The sequence below is a fragment of the Acipenser ruthenus genome, chromosome 20 (genome assembly GCF_902713425.1).
Source record: "Acipenser ruthenus chromosome 20, fAciRut3.2 maternal haplotype, whole genome shotgun sequence".
Taxonomy (NCBI): domain Eukaryota; kingdom Metazoa; phylum Chordata; class Actinopteri; order Acipenseriformes; family Acipenseridae; genus Acipenser; species Acipenser ruthenus.
The window spans coordinates 10,094,158-10,120,835 of record NC_081208.1 but is presented as its reverse complement, the minus strand read 5'-3'; the positions used below and the strand labels follow the sequence as shown (position 1 = coordinate 10,120,835).

General features: G+C 40.9%; 1 protein-coding gene across 1 annotated transcript in view; it reads left to right on the top strand.

Moving 5' to 3' along the window:
• Positions 1-26,678, top strand: part of LOC117425708 (arf-GAP with coiled-coil, ANK repeat and PH domain-containing protein 3) — a 185,592-nt gene that overhangs the window by 110,076 nt on the left and 48,838 nt on the right. Inside the window, exons 6-8 of the mRNA XM_058993464.1 lie at positions 13,002-13,185; positions 19,973-20,017; positions 21,829-21,924. Coding sequence (XP_058849447.1) covers positions 13,002-13,185; positions 19,973-20,017; positions 21,829-21,924 — 325 coding nt within the window. The remainder of the gene's footprint in view (positions 1-13,001; positions 13,186-19,972; positions 20,018-21,828; positions 21,925-26,678) is intronic.

The following is a 26,678-nucleotide window of genomic DNA, read 5'->3' as shown; positions in this document are numbered from 1 at the left end:
TTGCAGTGATTGCCTCTAAAGGTTGTGCAACAGAATATTAGGTTAGGGGTCCCATCATTTTTGTCCATGCCATTTTCATTTGTTTTATTATTTACAATATTATGTTGAATAAAAAATCAAAAGCAAAGTCTGATTTCTATTAAATATGGAATAAACAATGGTGGATGCCAATTACTTTTGTCAGTTTCAAGTTATTTCAGAGAAAATTGTGCATTCTCCGTTTTTTGTGGAGGGGTACCAACAAATTTGAGCACGTCTGTATATATCTTCCTTCGATGACGGTGCCATGCACTTTGTCACAATACATACATACATACATACATACATACATATATACATACATACATATTACAGTCATATAGGATGCATAGCAGTGATATTAAAACATGTTAACCCAATACAGTGATATTAAATAGATATTAAATTATCTCTCATGAGCAAAACTATCAACCATATCTTCATTTTTTGGTGAAAATAAATGTTTCATACTACGTAATACGACTTTCTCCCAAGCTGAGTGCAAAGAATGCTGTGCAGTTTGCTCACAGTACATTCTCTGAGCTGCAGGCACACTGTCCTCCTCTCTCCCTGACTGGGGTATGTGTCTGCAGGCACACTGTCCTCCTCTCTCCTGACTGGGGTATGTGGCTGCAGACACACTGTCCTCCTCTCTCCCTGACTGGGGTATGTGTCTGCAGGCACACTGTCCTCGTCTCTCCCTGACTGGGGTATGTGTCTGCAGGGCAGGCACACTGTCCTCCTCTCTCCCTGGCTGGGGTATGTGGCTGCAGGCACACTGTCCTCCTCTCTCCCTGACTGGGGTATGTGTCTGCAGGCACACTGTCCTCCTCTCTCCCTGACTGGGGTATGTGTCTGCAGGGCAGGCACACTGTCCTCCTCTCTCCCTGACTGGGGTATGTGTCTGCAGGGCAGGCACACTGTCCTCCTCTCTCCCTGGCTGGGGTATGTGGCTGCAGGCACACTGTCCTCCTCTCTCCCTGACTGGGGTATGTGTCTGCAGGCACACTGTCCTCCTCTCTCCCTGACTGGGGTATGTGTCTGCAGGGCAGGCACACTGTCCTCCTCTCTCCCTGGCTGGGGTATGTGGCTGCAGGCACACTGTCCTCCTCTCTCCCTGACTGGTCATGTTGTCCCTCTGAGAGCTGTACAGCCAGCATCCTGCTGCTACCTGAAATACCACAGTATGTTGAAACCAATGCTTTAGATTTGTATAAAACAGGTTATGTGTGTCCATTCTAACAAATAAACACAGTAAATGGCTTTCTATAATAGCCATGACTTTGCTGTTTGCAACACAGTTTCCACACAGAGAGAATGAAGAGGCCTGAACGGTGAGGAAGCCTGCTGCTGTGGGGTTACTTGTTGCCATAGCAATGGTAATTGAGTGAGAATCCTGCAGCAGCTGTGGGTGAGGGGCACGCTTTACCCTTTGAGCATTCTCTCTCTCTCTCTCTCTCTCTCTCTCTCTCTCTCTCTCTCTCTCTGGCGTAAAGTGGGACTTTAGCGGTCTCTAAAAATGCAGCGTATGTAAAGAATGGTTTTCACCTGGCGTTTTGCACCTGCTATCAAATTAGCACTTTGCAATTATGAATCCATATAAATTATATTGAAATGCCTTCAATGAAGAAAAGAGTGTGGAATTGGCCTCAGAGTGGCTGCTGTGGTGCACTTCCTGATGCTCAGAGTGTCTGCTGTGGTGCACTTCCTGATGCTCAGAGTAGCTGCTGTGGTGCACTTCCTGATGCAGCGATGTTGGCGTTTGTTGAGGACAGACAAGAAAACCTTCAGAGGAGAAGGGCAAGATGGAGAAGACCCCGCATATTCAAACCCAGGGTCACTTTGTTTGGGATGGCTTGCCTCTCCAGCAGTGTCAGCTGTGATGTGGATGGCGGCCCTCCTCCTGTTCCTGCTGCATGCCTGTGCTGCGTTGTGAGTTTCGCTTTTTTGTTCGCCACCGCAGGTCCTGCCATCTTATCATCACCTGGTTGACTGTCCTGGTAACACCGACAGCATTGACTTTCTCCACTATAGAGGGCCATATGGCCTCTTTTGTAGCATAACTGATGTTGGCTGAGGCTTTACCAAATGCGTAACTCAATTTGATGCTGAGTGACCTCAGCCGTAAGGACTCTCAACTTCTCCTCAGAAAACCTTTCCTTTCTATGCGCCAAGAAGTCTTTGCTGCCCTTCGTCTGACATGTTTTTTGGTTTCATTTGATTTTCGTGCTCTACAAATCTCATCCAGTGCCTACTGCTCTCTGTACTCCTAACTCCCCTCACCTCTGGGCTGTAAGTGCAGCCGCTGAATAACCCGATGCACAGGCGGCGCTCATTGCGACCCATGATTGCAGCTCATTATTTGTGCGTGTTGAGTCATTTGCATTTCTCTTAAGCTTATGCTGCAGTGCAAAATAATTGCCTGCCCGCTAGGCAATTTGGATTTTGCAGCCGCAATTGTTTGCACTGTGCCTATCTTACATCAGCAACTCAATCTCATGAAGTGCTGTTGGCCAGCAGTGGCATTTTAAATGAACCTTGAATAAATGACCTCTTTTCAATGAATGATCAATAGGTGGAAAATATGTATCATCCATATTATCCCAGTGAGTGATGATGCTCTGAGCTGCAGCCAGCCCCACAGTAGTAATGAAAAGTAAATCATTCTGAAGGATTTGTCAGGATTGCAGTACCTCTTGATGTAACTTAAAAAAGAGGATGGTGAGTAAGTAGATTCAAGAAACTGCACAGAGTCCTTTTCTTCAGTCAGTTGTTAGGTTTATTGAAATATGCAGGGAGTCTGGTCCCAGGTACAGGACACAGAATACTCGTTCTTACAATTGTTGCATGACATTAAATACCCTTCTGCATAGGTGTCTCTCTCCTCCTCTTTCTCTGACACTTAACCAATAGAAAAGGTACAACTCATTATCCTGTTGCCATATATTCCATTTTGTGTGAGTGTGTGTATGTGTGTGTGTGTGTGTGTGTGTGTGTGTGTGTGATCTAGTGTGAAGATCTCTGAACTCAGTGCTTTCTTCAGACCCTGGTGTCACAAAGGTCCATACATCTGGTTTTTGTCATCTTCCTTGTTCCTATCTCTCCGATTTGCCTAAGACACTTTGATCCCAGTGGCATTATCTCTTTTTGGATCTCTCTGGAGTCTTAGAGCCTGGTTCTTTGGTCCCCTTGAAAATTAGCTTTATGACCCCGTCATAAACCAGCTGTATTTTCTAAGCAAAAACCGAAGAGCAAACTTCTTTCATGTCAGGGCTGGAGATCAAAGGACTTGTTTATACAGCCGTGTGCTGCTGGCCAGCCATTTGCTTTGACACAAAATAATCTTAACTTCTCTACCATATTGCAGCTTTCATCTATCACAGCAGTGCTTGCATTTTTGTAACTAACAGTTTTTTCTATCCAATGTTAAATCACTTTTCAGAAAAATAACATGAATACAGCCGTCATTCCTCATGCGTAGCAAACTGCTATTCAATACTTGTTTCATGTTTTCCAACATACCCCACTTTTAAAATATAAGATGGAGGGGGGTGACCCGCTACAACCAAGTTGCTTACGTGATCCCGAGCCCTCAGATGTCCTCTTCGCTGGTTCTGAGTAGTCACATCAAGTACCGTGTTTGTATAATATATTATAGTGAAGTATGTTCCTCTCATTCTAAGTCTCTCCATTATGTGTAGGTATCTACCTTGCCTTTGCTGTTTCTCCATGTAAGTATGTCATGAGCAAAAAACAAACAAAAAAACAAACATACATAAAAATAATACAAAAAATGAAAAATAAACATACAGTAAACACTCAGAAAAATACAGTAAATACAGTTTATCACTGTACACAGGTGTTATTTCTTATTCATGGTGGCTCCCAGTAAGTTTACAGTTTCCCATCTGCCAATGGTCCTTTCTAACTGTCGGTGTTGTTTTTTCCACCAAAAACACTGAATGCTATTCCACAAAATCAATACTATTACTATTAACAGTATTATTAAAACAACATAATCCCCAAAAGTGTGCCCTAAGGCCTGTCCTGACCATCCATATCGTTTCAATACGGTGGCTTTTAATTGTGCCAAATCAACTTCGACCTTAGCTTTGAGCAGCTTCTGTTCCGCTCTGTGTAGGGCTATTTTAACCAATTTGTGCACTTGAGAAAAAATGACCAAATATGAATCTAGATATGTGTCATCCCACCAAGCAGTAATTTGGAACTCCTCTGCTTCAGGTTCAGGTATATATATATCTCCAATCTGAACTGCATGTGTTGGAGAAAAACAAAATCCTGGAGAAGTCTGACAAGTTAAATCACCATACTTAAAATTGGTATGGTTACTCAACACACACCATTGATATTTCCCAACCTGCACTGCTTTTTTCCACCCCTCTAGTGGATGTACCTCTAATTCAGTGCTTATATTTCTATTAATTCCGGTGATTGCAGGACACCGGCAAACTACATGACTATTTGTTTCATAACAACATGCTTCATGCACCACACCACTCCAGTTGCCTCGCTGAACTTTCCATGTAGCCTTTTCCCAAACTATCACTGTCTCATTGTGTAGTACTCCTATCGGTCTAATCTTCAAACTGTCTTTATACTGGTTATTAGGATCCAGGTATGATATTGAGAGATAGAACCCTATGTGACCAGGTGGTTCCTTGCCATTCTCCTTTGGCCACACTAAACTAGCTCCCAGGAGGTCAGTCTGATCAGGGTGGATCATTGCCAACCTCAACCTGAGTTCCTCCTGTGCATGTCTAGGTACCACTCTTAGCCTAATATCCATTATTTCTTCCTTCATTGTTTTTTAAAAAGGTCACCCGCAAATATTCTACAATCTATTGCTTTGGTCAAATTGCGCAGGGCTCCCCCTGTTCCTTCCATTAGCTCATATATAGCTGTACCCTGGAGCCTAATCCCTTGATTTACATACATCTGTCCATTCCCCAATCTTTCTATCCCTTCTCTCACAGCACTTGCTATCCAAGTTTGCCCTTTTGACGTTTGATAAATATCCCAGCTGTTTGCAACAGAATTTCCTGCACCAAACCAGCCTACTATTTCATCAAAAAGTCTCCTCTTCCTACGTTTCTCATTACCTTCACACATTCTCATTACCTTCATACATTCGTTCGCCTATTCGCTCTTTGTAATCTCTTATTGTACTACCTATTTCCCTTTGAAGCCAATTCTGGATATTGGTGTGTTGCTTGCAATGCTGTTCAAACATAACAGTTTGATTTGTGAAATTATACATTACATACGATAATACTATATTCACATTATCCAAAACAGTTCTGAGAATGATACCTTCCCGAGGTAGGAGGTGCAAAAGGGACATACTTTTGTAGTGATTTTAACTCGATAGTACGGTTTACTGCCCTGTTTCAAGAAATTGGATCACCCTGCATGGAACAAGTGTAAATTACTGACGTACTCAATTCCTTACAGCAATCTATGCCTCCCAATTTCACCCACCCGTCCTGCTCTTTAGCTACGCGGTGCAGTGTTGGTTTAACTCTGTAAGCTCATAATCACATCTTCTATTCGAAACTACAGTACTCTCAGAATAAACTCTATGTTCCAGCTGTGGATCCCCATCCTCTTGATCAGAACCACACTCATGTTGCTCTAACACATTTAGGTGCATCATTATTTTTAACCCGTATGTTAAATTACATCTTTCTAGAATCCAATATTCTAGACCATCTCAATCTTATGATACACTTAAAACTGATTAAAACCTAAAACTATAACTTCAAAAATGATCACTATGCATTGAACAAGTACTAAAATAGTGCCTCATTTTAGACATATTCAACACTACAGCATATCATTCAAAGTTCACATGATTTCCACAATTAATGTCTAATATAGGTAACCATATTTTTCAGTAGAACAGCTGTTTTCAATTGGTATTTCCATTCAACATAGGATGTCCCATTACCTTACAAGTACATATTAATATAGTCTTATGTTCCTAACAACACTCCAAATAATCCATTGCAAGACACCAACCATTTTACCTCCCTATCATGGATGGCAGATACAATGTCTTAACAATACCACTCTTAAGTGTCATGAACAACACAAACTCCATACTCCCAGTGCCTCTAGAGGTCAATGGTACAACCTTTGCAGTTTTTGTTATTTTACTGAATGTGATTAGTAATAAATTACATGAGACCTTCCCATCTCTGCACTCCAGGATCGCTGACATATTACCTTTAGTATCTTTAAACTAAGACAAATCTTTTCACCAATCATACATCTATACCCCAAGTTTATAATAAGTAGTCTCATTATCAGGTATGTTAACTGAAATTAACAGTCCCCATTACATCCCCAAAAATGTCACTTTAACGTCATCATAAATATTTCTTCTTTTGATATGCAGACTGGAATGGTTCCCCATATGTAAGAATGTCTCTGTGGTTTCAGATACTTCCTCATGACCATCTCTCAGCAACTTACACTCTTGTTCCAGATATATGGTAGAGCTTAATTACTACATATCATGGACAAGCATTGTAAAGTTCTGCAGGTTAATATGTACAGTTCCTGTTTGCATATCCAAATTGTCCCACAAGTGTACTGGAACTTTCTGCACAAACTCTTCTGAAATGGTCCTCTCAGTTCCGATGAACAGCACTGTGCTTCCATTCCACATAAACGCCATCAGTATTATCTCGGGACCTGTGGAGAACAAGTGCAGTATTTATTCTTTTGATTAATATCTGATTTAATTTCAAAATTCAAAAGGGTTAATTCTTGAATAGTCTCTTTTTCATCTGCATTGATAATGTTATTGCAATTCTAAGAATCGCCAATGTCTGTTAATTCTATCTTGTATTTTTCTCAAAGCCTATGTCCACCCCATATTGTGAACATAATATAAAATATCAGTTCCAGCATGAACCTGTAGGAGAAGAGAAAAGCCTTAGACCTGTGTCTGTACTCTGAAAGTAACTACAAATCTCTATCTGCTTCATTGCTCACAATTACTACTCTAAACTAACTGCATCAGTACCCTTAGGAATTTCCATTCTCCAGCAGGCTTGCTTATCAGTGAAACTAGTTTTCAAGCCAGTTTTCACTCCCTCATTTTTGTATTGCCAATTTCAAATTGATTTCTCCCAGTTTGTCCATTATCTCATACGGACCTCCCCAATCAGCCTTCCAACCCCCCGCTTTTTTTTTTTTTTTTAATTTGAATGGAGACCCTGAGTGGGGTTGGAATCAGTGCCTGTTTTAATGCCTCAATTCAGGTGTTCATAGAGGGTGACAGCTAGTTCGCTGTATCCTTCCATGAAGTCCTGACAGAATCCAAATATGCTCAAAAAGATCTAAGGGGCAGATTTTTAATCAGCTTTTTATTTCCTGGGTCAGGTGTGTGTCCTCCAGTTTCCACCTGTACTCCTAAGAAACAAACAGATGATTTCATTAATGCAGCTTTCTTTAGATTTAATTTGAGAGCAGCGTGCTCCTCCAGCAACAGATAGTGCTTCTCAGCAGTTCCCATTGCAACAGTATGTCGTCCACATACTGTATGATATTACCTAGTTGAGAACAGTCCTGTAAGATGTTAGTCATACATTGATCTCTCCCTTCTTGGCAAGACGTCCAGAACACATATCACAATAACAGTTGAAAAGAAAGTTTACAAAGAAATGTATTCAAACGTTAATGTTTCTCAATAACGCATACAGAAATAAAAGTACTGCATATTCTTGCTGCAATTAATAACAGCATCCTTTTTAGCAGATCAAAATAAATCAGGATCTATTATAGAAATAGTCCAGTGAGAAAAAGAAAATGTGTGTGCACATAAACCTGACCTTCATGAGCACCTGTTTATGATGCTTCCTTTTTAGAATGTGATCCACAAGCTCTACCAACCCAGAGCTCTTTGGGTGGCAGAGGACATGGAATCACTGTACTTCGCCAACCAGGGCGCAGGTTGCTTCATGCTTAAGCCAGCGAATATTGATTTGATTAATTTACACGGGCGTTTCCCCATGGTCAATCCTACCAAGTGCATTTGTATTACTGTGAGTGCATAATTACTTTTGCTACTGCGACTGTCTGTTCTGTATTAGACAGTGAGAAGTTGACTTTATTTTGCATCACAATATTTCCATTAGCTCAGCGTCCTGTGCTGAACTTCCACAAAAGAGTATTAATACCCTATATTCACAAACAAACACACAAACATTAACCAACAGACTGTCTATCATACCAGTATCACAATCCATCAAGCCAGCAGTCCTATACTGCACCATCAATAATCTCATGTCACTCGTGATTTATTCATGTTTCAGTTATCACATTAATCTAATTATCATCACCTCTCCTGCAAGAAGCTCCGTAAAATACTAATTGTAACCACCATAAACAAAACACATCGTACACATGTGTGCAAACATCCCATTTCACATCACTCGCGTAGCACTGAGTGACACTGCTTTTGTCTCCTGCATCACTGCATTCTGATGCCTTAGCAGAAGTTGAAATCCCTGTAGATCACTCTGATATCGATTGTGACCTCTTTTTCCCCATTTGAATTGTATTTTATGCTCTCTAACAATTCAACTTTTTTTTCCTTCTACTCGTAGTGTGCTTTAGCAACATCAGAATAAACCCAGTTAATACTGATAACATCAGTGCTTTATTAAACTACGTGTTTTCCATTCAACGAGAATGCAATCTCCCTGTTTAATTCAACATGAACTAAACAATCATTAATAAACAGACCCCTTAAATAAAACATCGTTTTAACTCTGCACTTTTTTTGGCTACACCAATAATACAAACTCTACCACTCATGTGATCTTGGTTTCAAATATGTATTCATAGGTGATTCATAAAATTCACCCGTGTCTTAAACATAAAATTCACTCTCAAACAAACACTTAACATTCATTCATGAAAATATTTTTAATAAAATATTTCCAGGTCGACAATTTAATTTGTTTCAGATTTATTGATCTCCACAAACCTTTGTTCTCTTCCTAAAAGTCTTTTTATTTTTTAGTCTGTCTAACAGTGATCTATTCTCATTCTCTACAGTCTTTTCTCTCTCTGCCCAAATATGGTCACGCAAGTTTTTTTCCTATTCCTCCCTGAATCTGTGACCAGGGAGACACAGACCCTGCGTACCAAAACAATACCACCACTTTCTTTTCAAGTAAATCCTCTATCAGAAAGACAAAATGTTCCTCTTGTTTACCAATATAATCCTGAACAAACTCTTAATTGTTGCTTTGTATATTTGTGTTATTGTTTTAGTTCAAAGGTTGGCCATTCCTTTGCATTCAAACACTAACACAATACAAATAACTCATCAGTTAACATGGGTCTCTTTCCCTTATCAAACCCTCTTATGATCGAGGCAAGACAATAAGTATTCATGCTGGTTCTTAGTACATAGTTTTACTAAGATGTTACTTTATCTCCACGCTTAAGCAAAATCAGAATTACTCAAACAATCATTAATAAGCAACTTCTTAATTACATTTTAATGTGACCTTTTAATTTTATTTTTACAACATGTATTCCTCAAAATTGATATAGAATCTTTACCATTACAGTTTTTTTTTTGTTTTTTGTTTTTTTGTGGGCTACCAGTTTTGAATCGCCTTTGTCTTTTTCTTCTTACGAGACACACACTCCTGACCTGTCACATGAACATGTACATTACTGTTCTGTACATAGCTTCCCTTTTTGCCATGTTTTAACACATAGTCTATGTTCCATATTCTCCAGTCATCCATTTGATGATATTGAGGGTCAGCTTCTAACATATTTGGAGTTGATCAGACTCCCAACAAAACACAAAACTAACAAAAAAACAACAACACTTTTTAGTTTTGTCTTGTTTTTACCAATATTCCGTGTTTAAAGCTATGCTTAACGAAGCATAAACTTTTATTTTGGTTTATTGCACATTTAATTTACACTTTTGTATGTGCTATTTGGGCTTAACTGGAACTTATTGTCTGATTGTTCCTTATCTGTACCACCTAATGTAGACAGTTAAATAAGAGGCTTATCCTATTGCCCCCTTATCGTGACTTCTAAACCAAACAGTAAAAACAAAGACAAAACAGGTGTACCAAACCCTCTCAAAAACAAACATAAAACATAAATCCGAGTATGCCCGTACCTGTTGAGCTATACAAGTCCGTGTAACTAGTCCAATAGACTCTACTGGCACGTCATAACACTACACGATTTACTCCGACTTTTTTAGGAATCCAGAGGTCCTCTTTCATACCTAAAGTCCTAATAGTCAATACACTTTTAGTTCAGCGGTCAATCTCTCTTGACTTAACTAATTGTGTCCTCAATGTACATGAATTATCAAAAAGTCCTCTTTCATATTCTACCCTTGATTCTCACTACATTCTAAACACTGCATATAAAACAATAAACCAGTAACTACTCACCAATGTACGTGGTTATATGTTCGAGCTGAAGTCCTGATTCAAAGATTCTCCACACCGTCTGGTCAGAAGTTAGAAGCAGTCTCTGTCCATTCACTTTGTCCTGGTCCTGTGCACGGGATTCAGGCTGGGCAAATGGGTTTCTCTGCAGTCAGGTATAAAACGCCCCCCGGTTTTTTGAAAAAAAAAAAAAGTTTCAGGAAACAGTCCACAGGTGGCTCGCCAAATGATGTAACTTAAAAAAGAGGATGGTGAGTAAGTAGATTCAAGAAACTGCACAGAGTCCTTTTCTTCAGTCAGTTGTTAGGTTTATTGAAATATGCAGGGAGTCTGGTCCCAGGTACAGGACACAGAATACTCGTTCTTACAATTGTTGCATGACATTAAATACCCTTCTGCATAGGTGTCTCTCTCCTCCTCTTTCTCTGACACTTAACCAATAGAAAAGGTACAACTCATTATCCTGTTGCCATATATTCCATTTTGTGTGAGTGTGTGTATGTGTGTGTGTGTGTGTGTGTGTGTGTGTGTGTGATCTAGTGTGAAGATCTCTGAACTCAGTGCTTTCTTCAGACCCTGGTGTCACAAAGGTCCATACATCTGGTTTTTGTCATCTTCCTTGTTCCTATCTCTCCGATTTGCCTAAGACACTTTGATCCCAGTGGCATTATCTCTTTTTGGATCTCTCTGGAGTCTTAGAGCCTGGTTCTTTGGTCCCCTTGAAAATTAGCTTTATGACCCCGTCATAAACCAGCTGTATTTTCTAAGCAAAAACCTGTTAACTAGTTTTATACCCCAGTGGACTCCCGAAGAGCAAACTTCTTTCATGTCAGGGCTGGAGATCAAAGGACTTGTTTATACAGCCGTGTGCTGCTGGCCAGCCATTTGCTTTGACACAAAATAATCTTAACTTCTCTACCATATTGCAGCCTTCATCTATCACAGCAGTGCTTGCATTTTTGGAACTAACAGTTTTTTCTATCCAATGTTAAATCACTTTTCAGAAAAATAACATGAATACAGCCGTCATTCCTCATGCGTAGCAAACTGCTATTCAATACTTGTTTCATGTTTTCCAACACCTCTTATCCTGTGTGTAAATTATTCTGAAGGATTTGTCAGGATTGCAGTACCTCTTATCCTGTGTGTAAATCATTCTGAAGGATTTGTCAGGATTGCAGTACCTCTTATCCTGTGTGTAAATCATTCTGAAGGATTTGTCAGGATTGCAGTACCTCTTATCCTGTATGTAGATCATTCTGAAGGATTTGTCAGGATTGCAGTAACTCTTATCCTGTATGTAGATCTTGCCCCATGCATGGAGCTTACAGGATCACACAACACTGCAACACTGCTTGGTACTTTTTTTTATGTTTGATGTACCAGCAGCTCCTGAGTATAATCTTCAGTGTAGTGATAAGTTATTATAAGGTGCTGAGAGGATCTTTCAGCCATTAGGAGCGCACGTTTCGGCTGCTGTATTTGGACACATCATGGAGAAACTCAACTTATGACATCATATGCCATTTTTTTTTTTTTTAAATTTAGTAATCGCCAATTATTTTATTATTTGCTCCCAATTTGGCATATCCAATTATTTTTTAGGCTCAGCTCACCGCTACCACCCCCACGCTGACTCGGGAGAGTGGAAGACGAGCTCACACTGTCCTCGAAGTGTGTGCCGTCAGCCGACCGCTTTTTTTCACACTGCAGGCCCGCCATGCAGCCAACCCAGAGCTATAGCATCGGAGGACAACGCAGCTCTGGGCAGCTTACAGGCAAGCCTGCAGGTGCCCGGCCAGACTACAGGGGTCACTGGTGTGCGGTGAGCCGAGGACACCCTGGCTGACCTGGGCGAGCACCGCCCCCTGGAAGCTCCCGTACTCAGTCGGCAAAGGAATAGCCTGGACTCGAACCGGCGACCTCCAGGCTATGGGGCGCATCCTGCACTCCACTTGAAGTGCCTTTACCAGATGCGCAAATCAGGAGCCCCATCACATGCCATTTTGAGTTTTTACCATGCTTTAGTCTCAGTATTGATATGGTTGAAGTCACCTGTTTTAAAAAAGCATACCCGAGGCACCTCTTAGAATTCCATTCAACTGCAAAATCTGTTCAAATCGGGGCTATCATAATCACCACCTGCCTCAGTCACTTAACAGCATTCTCCCTCATTTCAATGAAAATTACAATGGACTAAATAAAGTTTAACATTAATGATTGAGCATTAAAGTTATCATTAATGATTGAGCAGTTTGTAATGGATTTGTAGGACTGCGAGTGTGGGTTATATTAACACTCAAAGCACAGTAAACTCTACTTTCAGCCTTGCTGCATTCACTTCTACTTGTACTGATATTACACACATACACACACGCTCACTGTCCTGTAAGCTGATAATACAGTGTAGGGGTTTCTTTTTCCTTTCAGAAGAACATTGTGTTAATGACACTTTAGAGTACGCAGCTTTGAGAACGTTGATGTGTTCTTTAGGGTTAACGTGTTGTTGTGTTGCAGGGATGTGCGGAAATTCAAAGAGACGAAGAAGCAGTTTGATAAAGTGAGGGAAGACGTGGAGATCGCACAGGTGAAGAATGCACAGGCACCCCGAAACAAACCCCACGAGGCAGAGGAAGCCACGGGAACCCTCACCGTCACCCGCAAGTGCTTCAGACACCTGGCACTCGACTACGTGCTGCAGGTAAGCAGCTAGTGCTTCAGACACCTGGCACTGCACTACATGCTGCAGGTAAGCAGCTAGTGCTTCAGACACCTGGCACTGCACTACGTGCTGCAGGTAAGCAGCTAGTGCTTCAGACACCTGGCACTGCACTACATGCTGCAGGTAAGCAGCTAGTGCTTCAGACACCTGGCACTCGACTACGTGCTGCAGGTAAGCAGCTAGTGCTTCAGACACCTGGCACTGCACTACATGCTGCAGGTAAGCAGCTAGTGCTTCAGACACCTGGCACTGCACTACGTGCTGCAGGTAAGCAGCTAGCAACCAGACATTAGCCAAAGTGAGAATGCAACATGCAACATTCGTACAACTGGGTGTTTTTGTGCACCAGGCACAGTATTTGTGTTACTACTCCTTTCTAGAGGGATATTTTAGCTACTGTGCTGTGTCATTTATACAGTTATGGCCAAATGTTTTGCATCACCCTATAGAATGAATTCATTTCAACCACACTTTTGAATGTTGCTTAAAGTAGAAGGTGTTTTATGGTTGCCTGGTTTGATTTCAAACAGATCCATGCCCTGAATGTATAATAGGACACAGGGCTGTTTTTCACTTCGCTATAAAGCAATTCCTGAAATAATGCCCGTCAGGACGCTATGGGGGTCATGTATCAAGGGTTTGCGACGGCATTAAGGCCATAGCACCGAGTTTACGCCAGCCTTAAAATTACCCCGTATGTAATATGACACTTCTGGCAAGTTAATGGCTGTGTTAGCACCGCCAAAATGCGCTCCGCCGTGCCATGCGCTCCGCCGCTCATTAGCCATGCATTTCAAGGCGTGTCAAGCCTTAATTATATGCATGGGCAAATTGTAGGTGGGGCTCATTTGTTAATGAAGTCTGTGATATGTAAGTGAGATTTATGATGCGGCAGAACAGCTGCTCTGGCCCTAAAAGGGTCCACAAATAAGACAGATGTCAAAGAGTATTTAGGGTCTGCATTACCCGTTTTGATCTCCCTGAGGATGAAATTATAGCTCGATAGTGTTATGTTGGATTTGTTGGAGGAAATCAGGGCTGACATAGAACCAGGCTCCGCTCGCATGCAGGCAGTGCCGATGTTTTGAAAATCTGAGCTCCCCCTCCAAATGGGCCCTCCGTAGCACAGATTGTCAGACTAGTCCCCTCCAAACGAGCTTCCTAAATCCAACAGTACGAGGAAGCAGAAATGACTGCTCCAAATGGGCAGCGCATTTGAATGTGGCAGCTTACACCGTGCCTCATTCATTTTGGGCCAGTAAGTACATTCGGGATGGGGTCAAATTTGTGCCACGGCAGAGCACTACTTTACACTCCGCCATTTAGCGCTGCGTCGTCGATCTTGATACATGTCCCCAAAAAATGTTACTTAACAGAATTAACAAGGTGTAGATTTTGTTGAGGCCAGAAGGTGGCAGCAGAGAGCTACTACTGCACTACCCTGCATAATATCTAATACTATCATAGAGGTACTGACAAGGATGAAACATGAGAAAACCAAATACAAATATATATATTCTAAACATAAAAGTTCAGATTGATAAAGAATATGAAACACAATTTATAACTGATATTTGTTAGATACAGTATAGATAGATAGATACAGTATAATAAATACGTACTAGATTGTAGTGTACTTCCATCAAACCTGTTATGTATCATCCACCCGTATGAATGTGGATATACAGTATGGAGGTGTCAGTGTGTGTGTGTTCATCCATATGAATGTGGATATACAGTATGGAGGTGTCAGTGTGTGTGTGTTCATCCGTATGAATGTGGATATACAGTATGGAGGTGTCAGTGTGTGTGTGTTCATCCGTATGAATGTGGATATACAGTATGGAGGTGTCAGTGTGTCTGTTCATCCATCTGTATGAAGACAGACTTACATATTTGCATATATTGTGATTAAACATTTCCTTGCTAATTCTATACTAGTCCGTACATACTGTTGATATATATCATTGTAACGTGATGACGGTGCATGCTTACCTCCACCCTCAATCACATGACTCTCAGGAATGTATGTCATTGTAACGTGATGACGGTGCATGCTTACCCCCACCCTCAGTCACATGACTCTCAGGAATGTATGTCATTGTAACGTGATGACGGTGCATGCTTACCCCCACCCTCAATCACATGACTCTTTTTGCACTGGATACAAATGACACACAGGTTGTACATACAATGACATTTACAAGACACGCTCATGATTGACCCTAATCCCCTCCTAAGGAAAGACACAGCATTTTATAATCCCCAGCCCTGCCTGCTTCTACAAGATCAATTATTCAATAAACAAGTACACCTGGAATCATTCCATCCAAAAATGATTTAACAGTCATTCCACTAACATTAAACATTTTTACATTACACCTGTTTCTACTCAGTTATACGTATTTGTTTAACCTGCATGAACACCGTGTTTGTTTCCTAACACAAGCGTTAAACTATTCCATTGTTTACTCATTATTATTATCATCATTGCCATTATTATTCTCTAGATCCTAACTATTACCAGTAAAGATTGAACATTAGCATTACCCCTTCTGTGGAAGATTACCAAACATATGGCGATAACAAAACCCTTGTCCCACATGTATAGCTAAGGCAACTTCATTAAGAAGCGTCCTAATCTAAATACAGCAATACACCGTCACATATCAAATACACTTGATCAACAACATGCACGATACATAATAAACCATGGCTCTATCACCAGTAGAATAACAATGACAATCATAAACACAATAACACGCTTTTAAATAATACAGTGAGGGTCTGACCCTCAGTCATGGCCATGTTCTTTTAGTGAGGGCTCTCATGTTGAATGCGCAGTTGTGAAAGGGGGTGTATGTTACTGACATGTTGTAGTTGTAATTTATTTTGTGTACATGCTCATCCGTTATTCACTGGTTTGTTACGAATGTAAAGCAACCCCTTTGGGAAGCTTGTGCCTGATGAATTCTGACAATCTTTTACTTCTGCATAATTCACTGTGCCTGCTGGGGAGCAGTATAATGACACCCCTCCCTCACACACACACACATTTCTAATTATGAGCTTTGGGCAGTAAGAAATATAATCACTTTGAATTTAATGATGCATGACTGCACAGCTTCATAAAATCAATTTGAAATTCATTTTGAAATGAATGGACCTTTCAGCAGTTGTGATGAAGTGACCAGTACAGACCAGAAACATGCTGCCCTACTGTAATGCAATGCATACATGTACAATGCTATATACAATACCATTGAAAACACCTCATTAATGTTTCTTTAAAAATAAAGGGTCTAATGATGTTTGCGACATTGAAATAACGACACAATAAAACTGTATCTGTTTGTTGAATGATTCTGCTCCTTAGATTCTGGTTTGATTACATTCCAAATGGATTCCACTAGGTGGCACTGAATGGAAAGACTTGTATTTGAGAGGTTTTTTTTTTTATTTGAAGGCTCTAAAGCAGAAAGTTATCAAGTAATCTTAAACAACACGACTGCATTTGGGGGGGTCCCCGAGTGGCTCGTCTGGTAAAGAGACGTCCTCATGGTGTGCAGGGCGGGTCGTGGAGGCAGGGCCCTGGCTGTGTGAAGTTGCTGTTCCTCACTAGCGCTGTCACAGGGAGAGCTGCATTGGCAGAGCTGGTGCGCAGAGCTGCTGCAGTGAGGGAGCATAGCAGACACACTGAATCAGGGAGAACATTGCATTTAGGGTTTGCTCTGCTAGGACTTTCCATACAGCTTCAAATTACTACAAAGAACCGCCTTTCAGTGCGAGAAAGCTCTGCTCTCTTCAAGGCTTTCACTGACAGGTGCTCAGTAGCTTGCTGGCAGACTCTAATGCAATTTCAAATTATTAGTTTATTTTCTCACACTCCTACATAAACGTATGATGAAAAAAGAATGACTCAAACACTAAGATAGTGTTTCCATAACGACTGTAACTGCTGTTCATTCCAGTTGGTTTTGAAGCAGTGTGGATTAAAAATTGTAGTGACGCAAAGAAATCTGGGTTACTGCTTTCCAACCTACGCTCTATTCACAGCATGGGATACACTTTGAATAATAGACACTGAAAATAGGCATTCTTATTAGGGGTGACGCAGGGTCCTCGGGTATCCGGGTTACCCAGTTCCCGTGATATTACCCGAATCCATTTTCAGGATTCGATTCCTCTTTGAATCCCTTTTTGCTAAAATCCAACGTCTCAGTTTTCCATGTGACCTGTTGCAGTGGAGCCACTTGACTTGACCAGCTAGACCAGTGGTTTTCAACCTGTGGTATGCATACCTTTACTGGTATGCGAAAGGCTTGCCACTGGTACACACGACAGTTCTTTATGATGATATGATTCCTCAAAACACAATGCTCTGTCAATCGCACCATCGTGTATCAATCTGTTTGTACCACTGAAGCACAGAGAAATGAGAAATTATAATAATTTATATTCTTCATCAAAATCTCTTGATTGACTTAAAAAAAAAGGACATAGTTGTAAAACAAACAACGCGTTTCAGGTATATTAACACCAGCAGAATACATGAACCTCAGTTGTGATGGTGACCAAACGTGTGAGTACTATTGTGAAAAAAAGAAGCTTAAAATGTTCAGTTGTTTAGGAAATGTAGAACAAGAACAGCAACACATAAAAATACACTTAAGGTTTGTGTCTTGCAAATGTGCCATTAACAAAATTACAAAACGTTATAAACTGTAATACTCTTGTACTCACCTACCAATGCCTTGACCAGACTGCACCCAGCTACCTCCAGACCCTCATCTCTTCCTACACCCCCACTCGACCTCTCCGCTCTGCCTGCACTAGAAGACCACTCACTCCTTCTCCACCATCGCCCCGCAGTGGTGGAATGACCTTCCTATGGATGTCAGGACTGCCCAGTCCCTAACCACCTTCCAGCACCTCCTCAAGACACACCTCTTCAGACAACACCTGTAAAACTCAACTCTCCCCTTCTGGACAATATAGCACTCTGCCTTTAATGCACTTTAACTTGCACTTATCTGCTCCCTATTTTACTGTATTTAATCCTGCACTTAATCCAATCTGTAGTATCTTGTATTTCACTTGCACTCGTATCTAACCCTGATGTAACTATCAACACTGTTATCTGCTCTTGAACTGCCCCGATATCAAATCATACTGTGTTTTGAATTTGCTGTTATTAGGACTGAAGTCATTGTAGTCTTGCTCTTAATTGTACTGTAATTCTTGATATGTATTTTTTGTATACAACTGTAAGGGTGTCTGCTAAGAAATAAATAATAATAATAATAATAATAATAATAATAATAATAATAATAATAATAATAATAATAATAATAATAATAATAATACAGTCAGCACTCACATATCCGACCCTATAAAATTTTTACTTCAGTGACGGTTAAACGAGTGTGACACATGCCTGATTATTTCATTTTGGCCCATTCTAGCTGTTGAATCTTTTTTGTGTTCCCTGAAAAACAGACAATATCAAAAATACATACAAAGGACTGTGTTTTAAACTAAGTAGACTTCCATTTAGATGTACTGTATTGGTTTTGTTGGTACAGTACTATATTTTTAACAGAAGTAGTATTTTAATTCAGAACGATGTGAAAATATCAAAAAGAGACGACTGGACACGTGGACTGTAATACTGTACTTACTTTTAAATCCGGTACGTATTGCAACAGTATGTAAAATTCCCTGTTAACGACCCAACAGCAAAAGGAAATCAAAATGTTACCCATACACAGAACTGCTTACAACATAAACGGTAATGCAATTTAGCAAAAGATTAAAAAAAAAAAAAACAGTTTCCAAAGTCAGCGTTCAAAATTGCAGAATATAGTGCTCGATAAGCCCTAATGTCACAGTTCACTTGCAAATGAAAATGCACAAAAACAACTAAATATCACAGATAAAATAAAAATACATCACAGTATCTAAAACTGTTTAATGATTAACTGTTACATTACCCTAGTTTGACTCATTCGCTTTGTTTTGGCTACATTTTCGTCAGGTGAAACTGGAGGAAGTGTTGTGTAACTGCTCAATGTAAGACAGACTGATTTGGCATTAGAGAGTTTTTTGTTTTGTTTTTTTAAACATGGGCTGTGACAGATATTCAGATCAATTGTAACATTGAAGAGATGGGCTTTGTATCAGAAAATCACGAGTGATGGGTAAGTGCATTAATGTGTTACATATACAGTATATATAATGGGGATTGATTTTATTCTTAATACAAGGCTGGTAAAACGCGACTGACGTGTATCTGGGTAACGGATATCCAAGTGCTGACTGTAATAGGGATTCTCTTTCATGTCTACATGTCTGTGATTGTTCATGTGTGTTTCACAGGCTAAATGTTTTAAATGTATATTCTGAGAAATCCAAGAGATTCTACTTGTGCCTGGTTCTGGTTTTGAGAGCTTTTTTTTTTTTTTGTTTTGTTTTTAAATCATACAGCCAGTTGTGAGGCCCATGCGAAAGCCCTTGGTCATCTTCACTGCCCTCGTACTCAGCTGAAGGCCCAGAGACTGGGTGTGAATGGTTACAGACTGCCTGACTCCTGCAGTAGCTCTTGTAAATTCAGAGCAGACTCAGCTCACCGGCACAGCCCTGATCATAATATATTAGTAAATCTTCTTTACAAGGATGTTCAAAAACCGCTTTGCCTACTTCAGTCTGACTGGCTTGTCTCAGAACTATACTGTATTCTAATGGCGTCTCTCTCGCTCTCTCTTAGATCAATGTTCTTCAGGCGAAGAAGAAATTTGAAATATTAGATGCGGTAAGGTGATTTTTTTTCTTATGGATATAACAAAAATAACTTTTGGGTAAAATGTGAAATAAGTCATTGTATTTTGTATCTTCTCTAATACAGTATGTATTTTTTGTATACAACTGTAAGTCACCCTAGGTAAGGGCCTCTGCTAAGCAAATAATAATAATAATAATAATAATAATAATAATAATATTTAAGAGAGGAATCAAGCAGCAGTCGGGTTTGTGTCATGATAATCAGGGAAATGTGTAAATTATTTGATAAAAGTTGAAGCTTTTCTTTCAACATCAGACAATTAATATGCTTCCTTTATGAGTGTAAGCGACTGTATTAAGGTCTGTCTCTGCTTAGATCATTGAAGCAGACCTCGCTGATCCAAATCCTTATTTTAAAAGGGGTTCTGTGTGCCTTGAGCATTCTCAGACCCACACAGGAAACCCACCTTACACCTCTCAGGGTCCTTATTAGCTAATCTTCCTGAATCTGCGTCTCTGTTTAATGTAAACCAGTGCAGCTGCCGTTACAGTAGCAAGGAGACATGCATTGTTCTCAGCTGTTCTCTTCCTGTGAAAGGTGGAAAGTCTGACCATGAAGCAGAATCCTTGCGGGTGGTTAGGTTACAGGTGACTATATGGGTTGTGTAGAAACAGCTCTGAACAGTTTCTGGTTAAGAGGGAAAATACTTCAAATAACCAAATCAAATTCCAATTTGAAAAGCGTGCAGTTTAAATAGAATAACTGATTCCAAGCTATTAGATACAAGATATCAATCCCCCTGTCATTGCTGGTGTACCCGACTCCACCTACTGCCAATGGGGCACTTCTCTCTTGTTTTAATTTGTATTGCAGTCTGGGGATAGGCCCTGTAGACTATAGTGTGTATTTTAGAGGCTGTCTGTGTGTAAAACAAGGCCTGTTTAAAAGAAATATCTAGCTCCTGGATCAGTGAGATGTGTGTTGATGTCACTTATTAGATAAATATTGTATAGTCTGGAATCGGTTATCCTTGTTATGCCATTGGAATAGCATTATGAAGGTCAGCACAACAACAGGCAAGGGAAATATACTACATCACTTAGAATACAGCCCTGGAAACATACTGCCTGCAAATATACTGCATCACTTAGAATACAGCCCTGGAAACATACTGCCTGCAAATATACTGCATCACTTAGAATACAGCCCTGGAAACATACTGCCTGCAAATATACTACATCACTTAGAATACAGCCCTGGAAACATACTGCCTGCAAATATACTGCATCACTTAGAATACAGCCCTGGAAACATGCTTCCTGCAAATATACTGCATCACTTAGAATACAGCCCTGGAAACATGCTTCCTGCAAATATACTGCATCACTTAGAATACAGCCCTGGAAACATGCTTCCTGCAAATATACTGCATCACTTAGAATACAGCCCTGGAAACATGCTTCCTGCAAATATACTGCATCACTTAGAATACAGCCCTGGAAACATGCTTCCTGCAAATATACTGCATCACTTAGAATACAGCCCTGGAAACATGCTTCCTGCAAATATACTGCATCACTTAGAATACAGCCCTGGAAACATGCTGCCTGCAAATCTGACTGTGAACAGCCTGGGGCACGATGCAAACAAGCTTTGTCAATACTCTAACAACAAGAACATTGTATTATACCTCTCAATGTAAAATACTTGAGGATTTGACAAAATCACATATGAGAATTTTAAAGTTAAGAAAACAACACCACTGGAAAACAATGCATATTTAAAACAATATTTAGTTTGTAGTTTATTTCTAATATGGAACACTGCTGATGTTTTTACAGATGCTGTCTTTCATGCACTCCCAGTACACTTTCTTTCAACAAGGCTACAAGCTGCTCGATGAAATCGACCCGTACATGAAGAAGCTTGCGGCAGAGGTGAGAGAAAGACGCCGACTTGCACTCAGGCGTTTTAGGGTTTGGTGTATAAATGGGTTGCTGTGCTGTGGATAGAGGGTTTGGTGTATGAATGGGTTGCAGTGCTGTGGATAGATGGTTTGGTGTATGAATGGGCTGCAGTGCTGTGGATAGAGGGTTTGGTGTATGAATGGGTTGCTGTGCTGTGGATAGAGGGTTTGGTGTATGAATGGGTTGCAGTGCTGTGGATAGATGGTTTGGTGTATGAATGGGCTGCAGTGCTGTGGATAGAGGGTTTGGTGTATGAATGGGTTGCAGTGCTGTGGATAGAGGGTTTGGTGTATGAATGGGTTGCTGTGCTGTGGATAGAGGGTTTGGTGTATGAATGGGTTGCTGTGCTGTGGATAGAGGGTTTGGTGTGTGAATGGGTTGCTGTGCTGTGGATAGAGGGTTTGGTGTATGAATGGGTTGCTGTGCTGTGGATAGAGGGTTTGGTGTATGAATGGGTTGCTGTGCTGTGGATAGAGGGTTTGGTGTATAAATGGGTTGCTGTGCTGTGGATAGATGGTTTGGTGTATGAATGGGTTGCTGTGCTGTGGATAGAGGGTTTGGTGTATGAATGGGTTGCTGTGCTGTGGATAGAGGGTTTGGTGTATGAATGGGTTGCTGTGCTGTGGATAGAGGGTTTGGTGTATAAATGGGTTGCTGTGCTGTGGATAGATGGTTTGGTGCATGAATGGGTTGCTGTGCTGTGGATAGAGGGTTTGGTGTATGAATGGGTTGCTGTGCTGTGGATAGAGGGTTTGGTGTATGAATGGGTTGCTGTGCTGTGGATAGAGGGTTTGGTGTATGAATGGGTTGCAGTGCTGTGGATAGATGGTTTGGTGTATGAATGGGCTGCAGTGCTGTGGATAGAGGGTTTGGTGTATGAATGGGTTGCAGTGCTGTGGATAGAGGGTTTGGTGTATGAATGGGTTGCTGTGCTGTGGATAGAGGGTTTGGTGTATGAATGGGTTGCTGTGCTGTGGATAGAGGGTTTGGTGTATGAATGGGTTGCAGTGCTGTGGATAGAGGGTTTGGTGTATGAATGGGTTGCTGTGCTGTGGATAGAGGGTTTGGTGTATGAATGGGTTGCTGTGCTGTGGATAGAGGGTTTGGTGTATGAATGGGTTGCTGTGCTGTGGATAGAGGGTTTGGTGTATGAATGGGTTGCTGTGCTGTGGATAGAGGGTTTGGTGTATGAATGGGTTGCTGTGCTGTGGATAGAGGGTTTGGTGTATGAATGGGTTGCAGTGCTGTGGATAGATGGTTTGGTGTATGAATGGGTTGCTGTGCTGTGGATAGAGGGTTTGGTGTATGAATGGGTTGCTGTGCTGTGGATAGAGGGTTTGGTGTATGAATGGGTTGCAGTGCTGTGGATAGATGGTTTGGTGTATGAATGGGTTGCTGTGCTGTGGATAGAGGGTTTGGTGTATGAATGGGTTGCAGTGCTGTGGATAGAGGGTTTGGTGTATGAATGGGTTGCTGTGCTGTGGATAGAGGGTTTGGTGTATGAATGGGTTGCAGTGCTGTGGATAGATGGTTTGGTGTATGAATGGGTTGCTGTGCTGTGGATAGAGGGTTTGGTGTATGAATGGGTTGCTGTGCTGTGGATAGAGGGTTTGGTTTTATGTCTTTCGCGGCACAATGATTTGCTCATGTTTTATGAAGGGTGCGTACTATAGCCTCTCTATGAAAAGTGTACTGTAGCTTTTGTATGAAGAGTGTGTACTATAGCTTCTCTATGAAAAGTGTACTGTAGCTTCTTTATAAAGAGAGTACTATAGGTTCTGTATGAAGAGAGTGTACTATAGGTTCTGTATGAAGAGAGTGTACTATGGCTTCTGTATGAAGAGAGTGTACTATAGCTTCTGTATGAAGAGAGTGTACTGTAGCTTCTGTATGAAGAGAGTGTACTGTAGCTTCTGTATGAAGAGAGTGTACTGTAGCTTCTGTATGAAGAGAGTGTACTGTAGCTTCTGTATGAAGAGAGTGTACTGTAGCTTCTGTATGAAGAGAGTGTACTATAGCTTCTGTATGAAGAGTGTACTGTAGCTTCTGTATGAAGAGAGTGTACTGTAGCTTCTGTATGAAGAGAGTGTACTGTAGCTTCTGTATGAAGAGAGTGTACTGTAGCTTCTGTATGAAGAGAGTGTACTGTAGCTTCTGTATGAAGAGAGTGTACTGTAGCTTCTGTCCCCTAGGCTGCTATGATATTTGCAGTCATTGTGAGCGGTTCTTATTCAATTGCTCGAATCCTGCGTTGTTTTGTTTTTTGCTCTGAGATTAGTTCCTTTCCCTGAGGAGCGGCTCTTCAGTTCTGATTGCCTGCTGTAGATGTACAGGATGGAAATCAGCAGAGTGTCTCTATAGCAGTAAGATCCAGGGCCAGCCAGTGATCTGACACGCTGGGTCAAGTTTCCTTTAGTCTTGCTGTCAATACTCTAGATCACTGGAGGATGCTGTCACTTACTAATAGAAAGACACTGTGGCTGATCAAGCCTACATTACACATGCACATGGCAGGCGAACTGAAGAGCAGCTCCTGAACTCATGAGCAAAGCACCTTAACACAGACCGCACCAAATAACAAATACAACACAATGTTTGAGTCATTGCAATAAGAACCGTTCAGAACGATGGCAAACATCAGAAAGGTAGGGGCAGTTAAAACCAGTGCAGTGTATGGATCCAGTGAGGTGGAAGGGGTACACTTTATAGGGGGGCAGTAAAAACCAGTGCAGAGTATGGATCCGGTGAGGTGGAAGGGGTACACATTACCGCATGTGAATGCTTTGTGCTTTCAATATGAATACCCCAGTATTGGCTTATTTAAAAACTGCCATAGCATTTGTGATTTAGCTGGTTTAGGTATGAGAGCTGATTATGACCTTGACAGGCTAGGCTAGTGATAGTTTTCAGAGATCAACAGGATATACTAAATACCAGCAAATCACCGAGTCTGGAGACTGAATGGAATTGTACTTTAATCAGGTGAGGGGCAGACAAGATGTGGGGACAGAATCCTAAAGGCAATTCCCTGCCATTGAAATCCTGGGTTGCAAAGAGGAACTTTTCTATCTTAGACAGTAAAGCGTGGAAGCAGCTTGCTGGCTTTAATCTCTCACAGGGAGGAAAGATAATGCGGGACAGCTGCAGCTGCATTGTAACCGTGGGCTTGTGAATTATTTCATGAAGAGCTGGGTAGAGTTGTGAGGTGCATGTGAAGGGAGCGAGCGCACAGAGGTAAGTGTTTCTATTAGCAGGGGCACTTTCTACAGATCACAACTTGTTCAGAGCCCTCTGGAATGGAAATTAGAACAGTGTTTATCTTATTTTAAAAGAAAAGAACCTGGACCTTAGCCTTGTACAAGTGCAAAGGCAAAAGCTAATTTTGTAAGCGGAATAGTTGTTATTGTTTTGTTTTCTTTTTTTAAGTTTTAACTGTTTTGCTAGTTTTCTACTGTTAAAATGTTTTTGTTCTTTTCAGAAAAGGGCATAAGGAATTGTACCTACAAGTGACGGCCAAAAAAAACATGTACTCTTGAAGTTGTTTCAGCAGAGGCCCGTATGAGTTTAATATCTTCCGCTGCCCTATAAAGTAAACCAGGACACAGGGTTGGAAATAGAGTAGACTGGACAGAGGGTAGGAGACCCTTCTTTACACAGAGAGGGCTGAGGGAATGGAATGGGTCCCCAAGCCATGCTGTTCATGCTGAATCACTGGGATCCTTTAAGACTTTGAGCTCAATCAGCAGCTAGGAAGCGGACAAGCGCTGATGGCCGAATAGCCTTCAATCATTCGTAAATGCTGTTATGTTCCTGTCAATCTGTCCCATTATAACTAACAGTTATTGTAGTACTGTTTGAAATCATGAAAGCTGTTTTTATAATTCTAGTGATACTTTGTGCTAATCGAAAGCAGGAGTCTGCTTGCTGTATGTAATGCTGTTTAGTCGGTACAATGTGTGAACCACATTTAGCCTCTCAATGCAATGGCAGTTATGTGATGATGCCTCAAGCAAATGCTTTTTTTCTTATTCCACGCTGTGCTGGTTCCCTAACCATGCTTATATAACTTGCACACATTGTACCTTAGGGATACAGGGACCATGGCCGGTGCATTCAATAAAACGTTTATGTGATTCATATACTGTAGACAATTACAGTATACAGCTCTCTTGATATTTAATCATTCGATGATTCTAATTTGGTTCATTCACTGTGAGACCACAGTGACAGTACATTGTTGAAGTCTTGTGTGTCTCTCTGTGAGACCACAGTGACAGTACATTGTTGAAGTCTTGTGTGTCTCTCTGTGAGACCACAGTGACAGTACATTGTTGAAGTCTTGTGTGTCTCTCTGTGAGACCACAGTGACAGTACATTGTTGAAGTCTTGTGTGTCTCTCTGTGAGACCACAGTGACAGTACATTGTTGAAGTCTTGTGTGTCTCTCTGTGAGACCACAGTGACAGTACATTGTTGAAGTCTTGTGTGTCTCTCTGTGTAAGAGCCCTCACTAATTCACAGTTTCAATATTTCAGGGTTTTTTTTATGTGTGAGATCGCAGAATAAAGCACTGTGTCTAAATTCTTGAAGCTATTTACTCATGAATCATCATTAGCACGTTTTGTCTGAAAAACATAATTTACAATCTTTAAAACAAATACAATTTTAAACTATTCACAAGCCCCTACATGAAATATCTGAGTTTGTTTTATTCCTGGTTTGGAG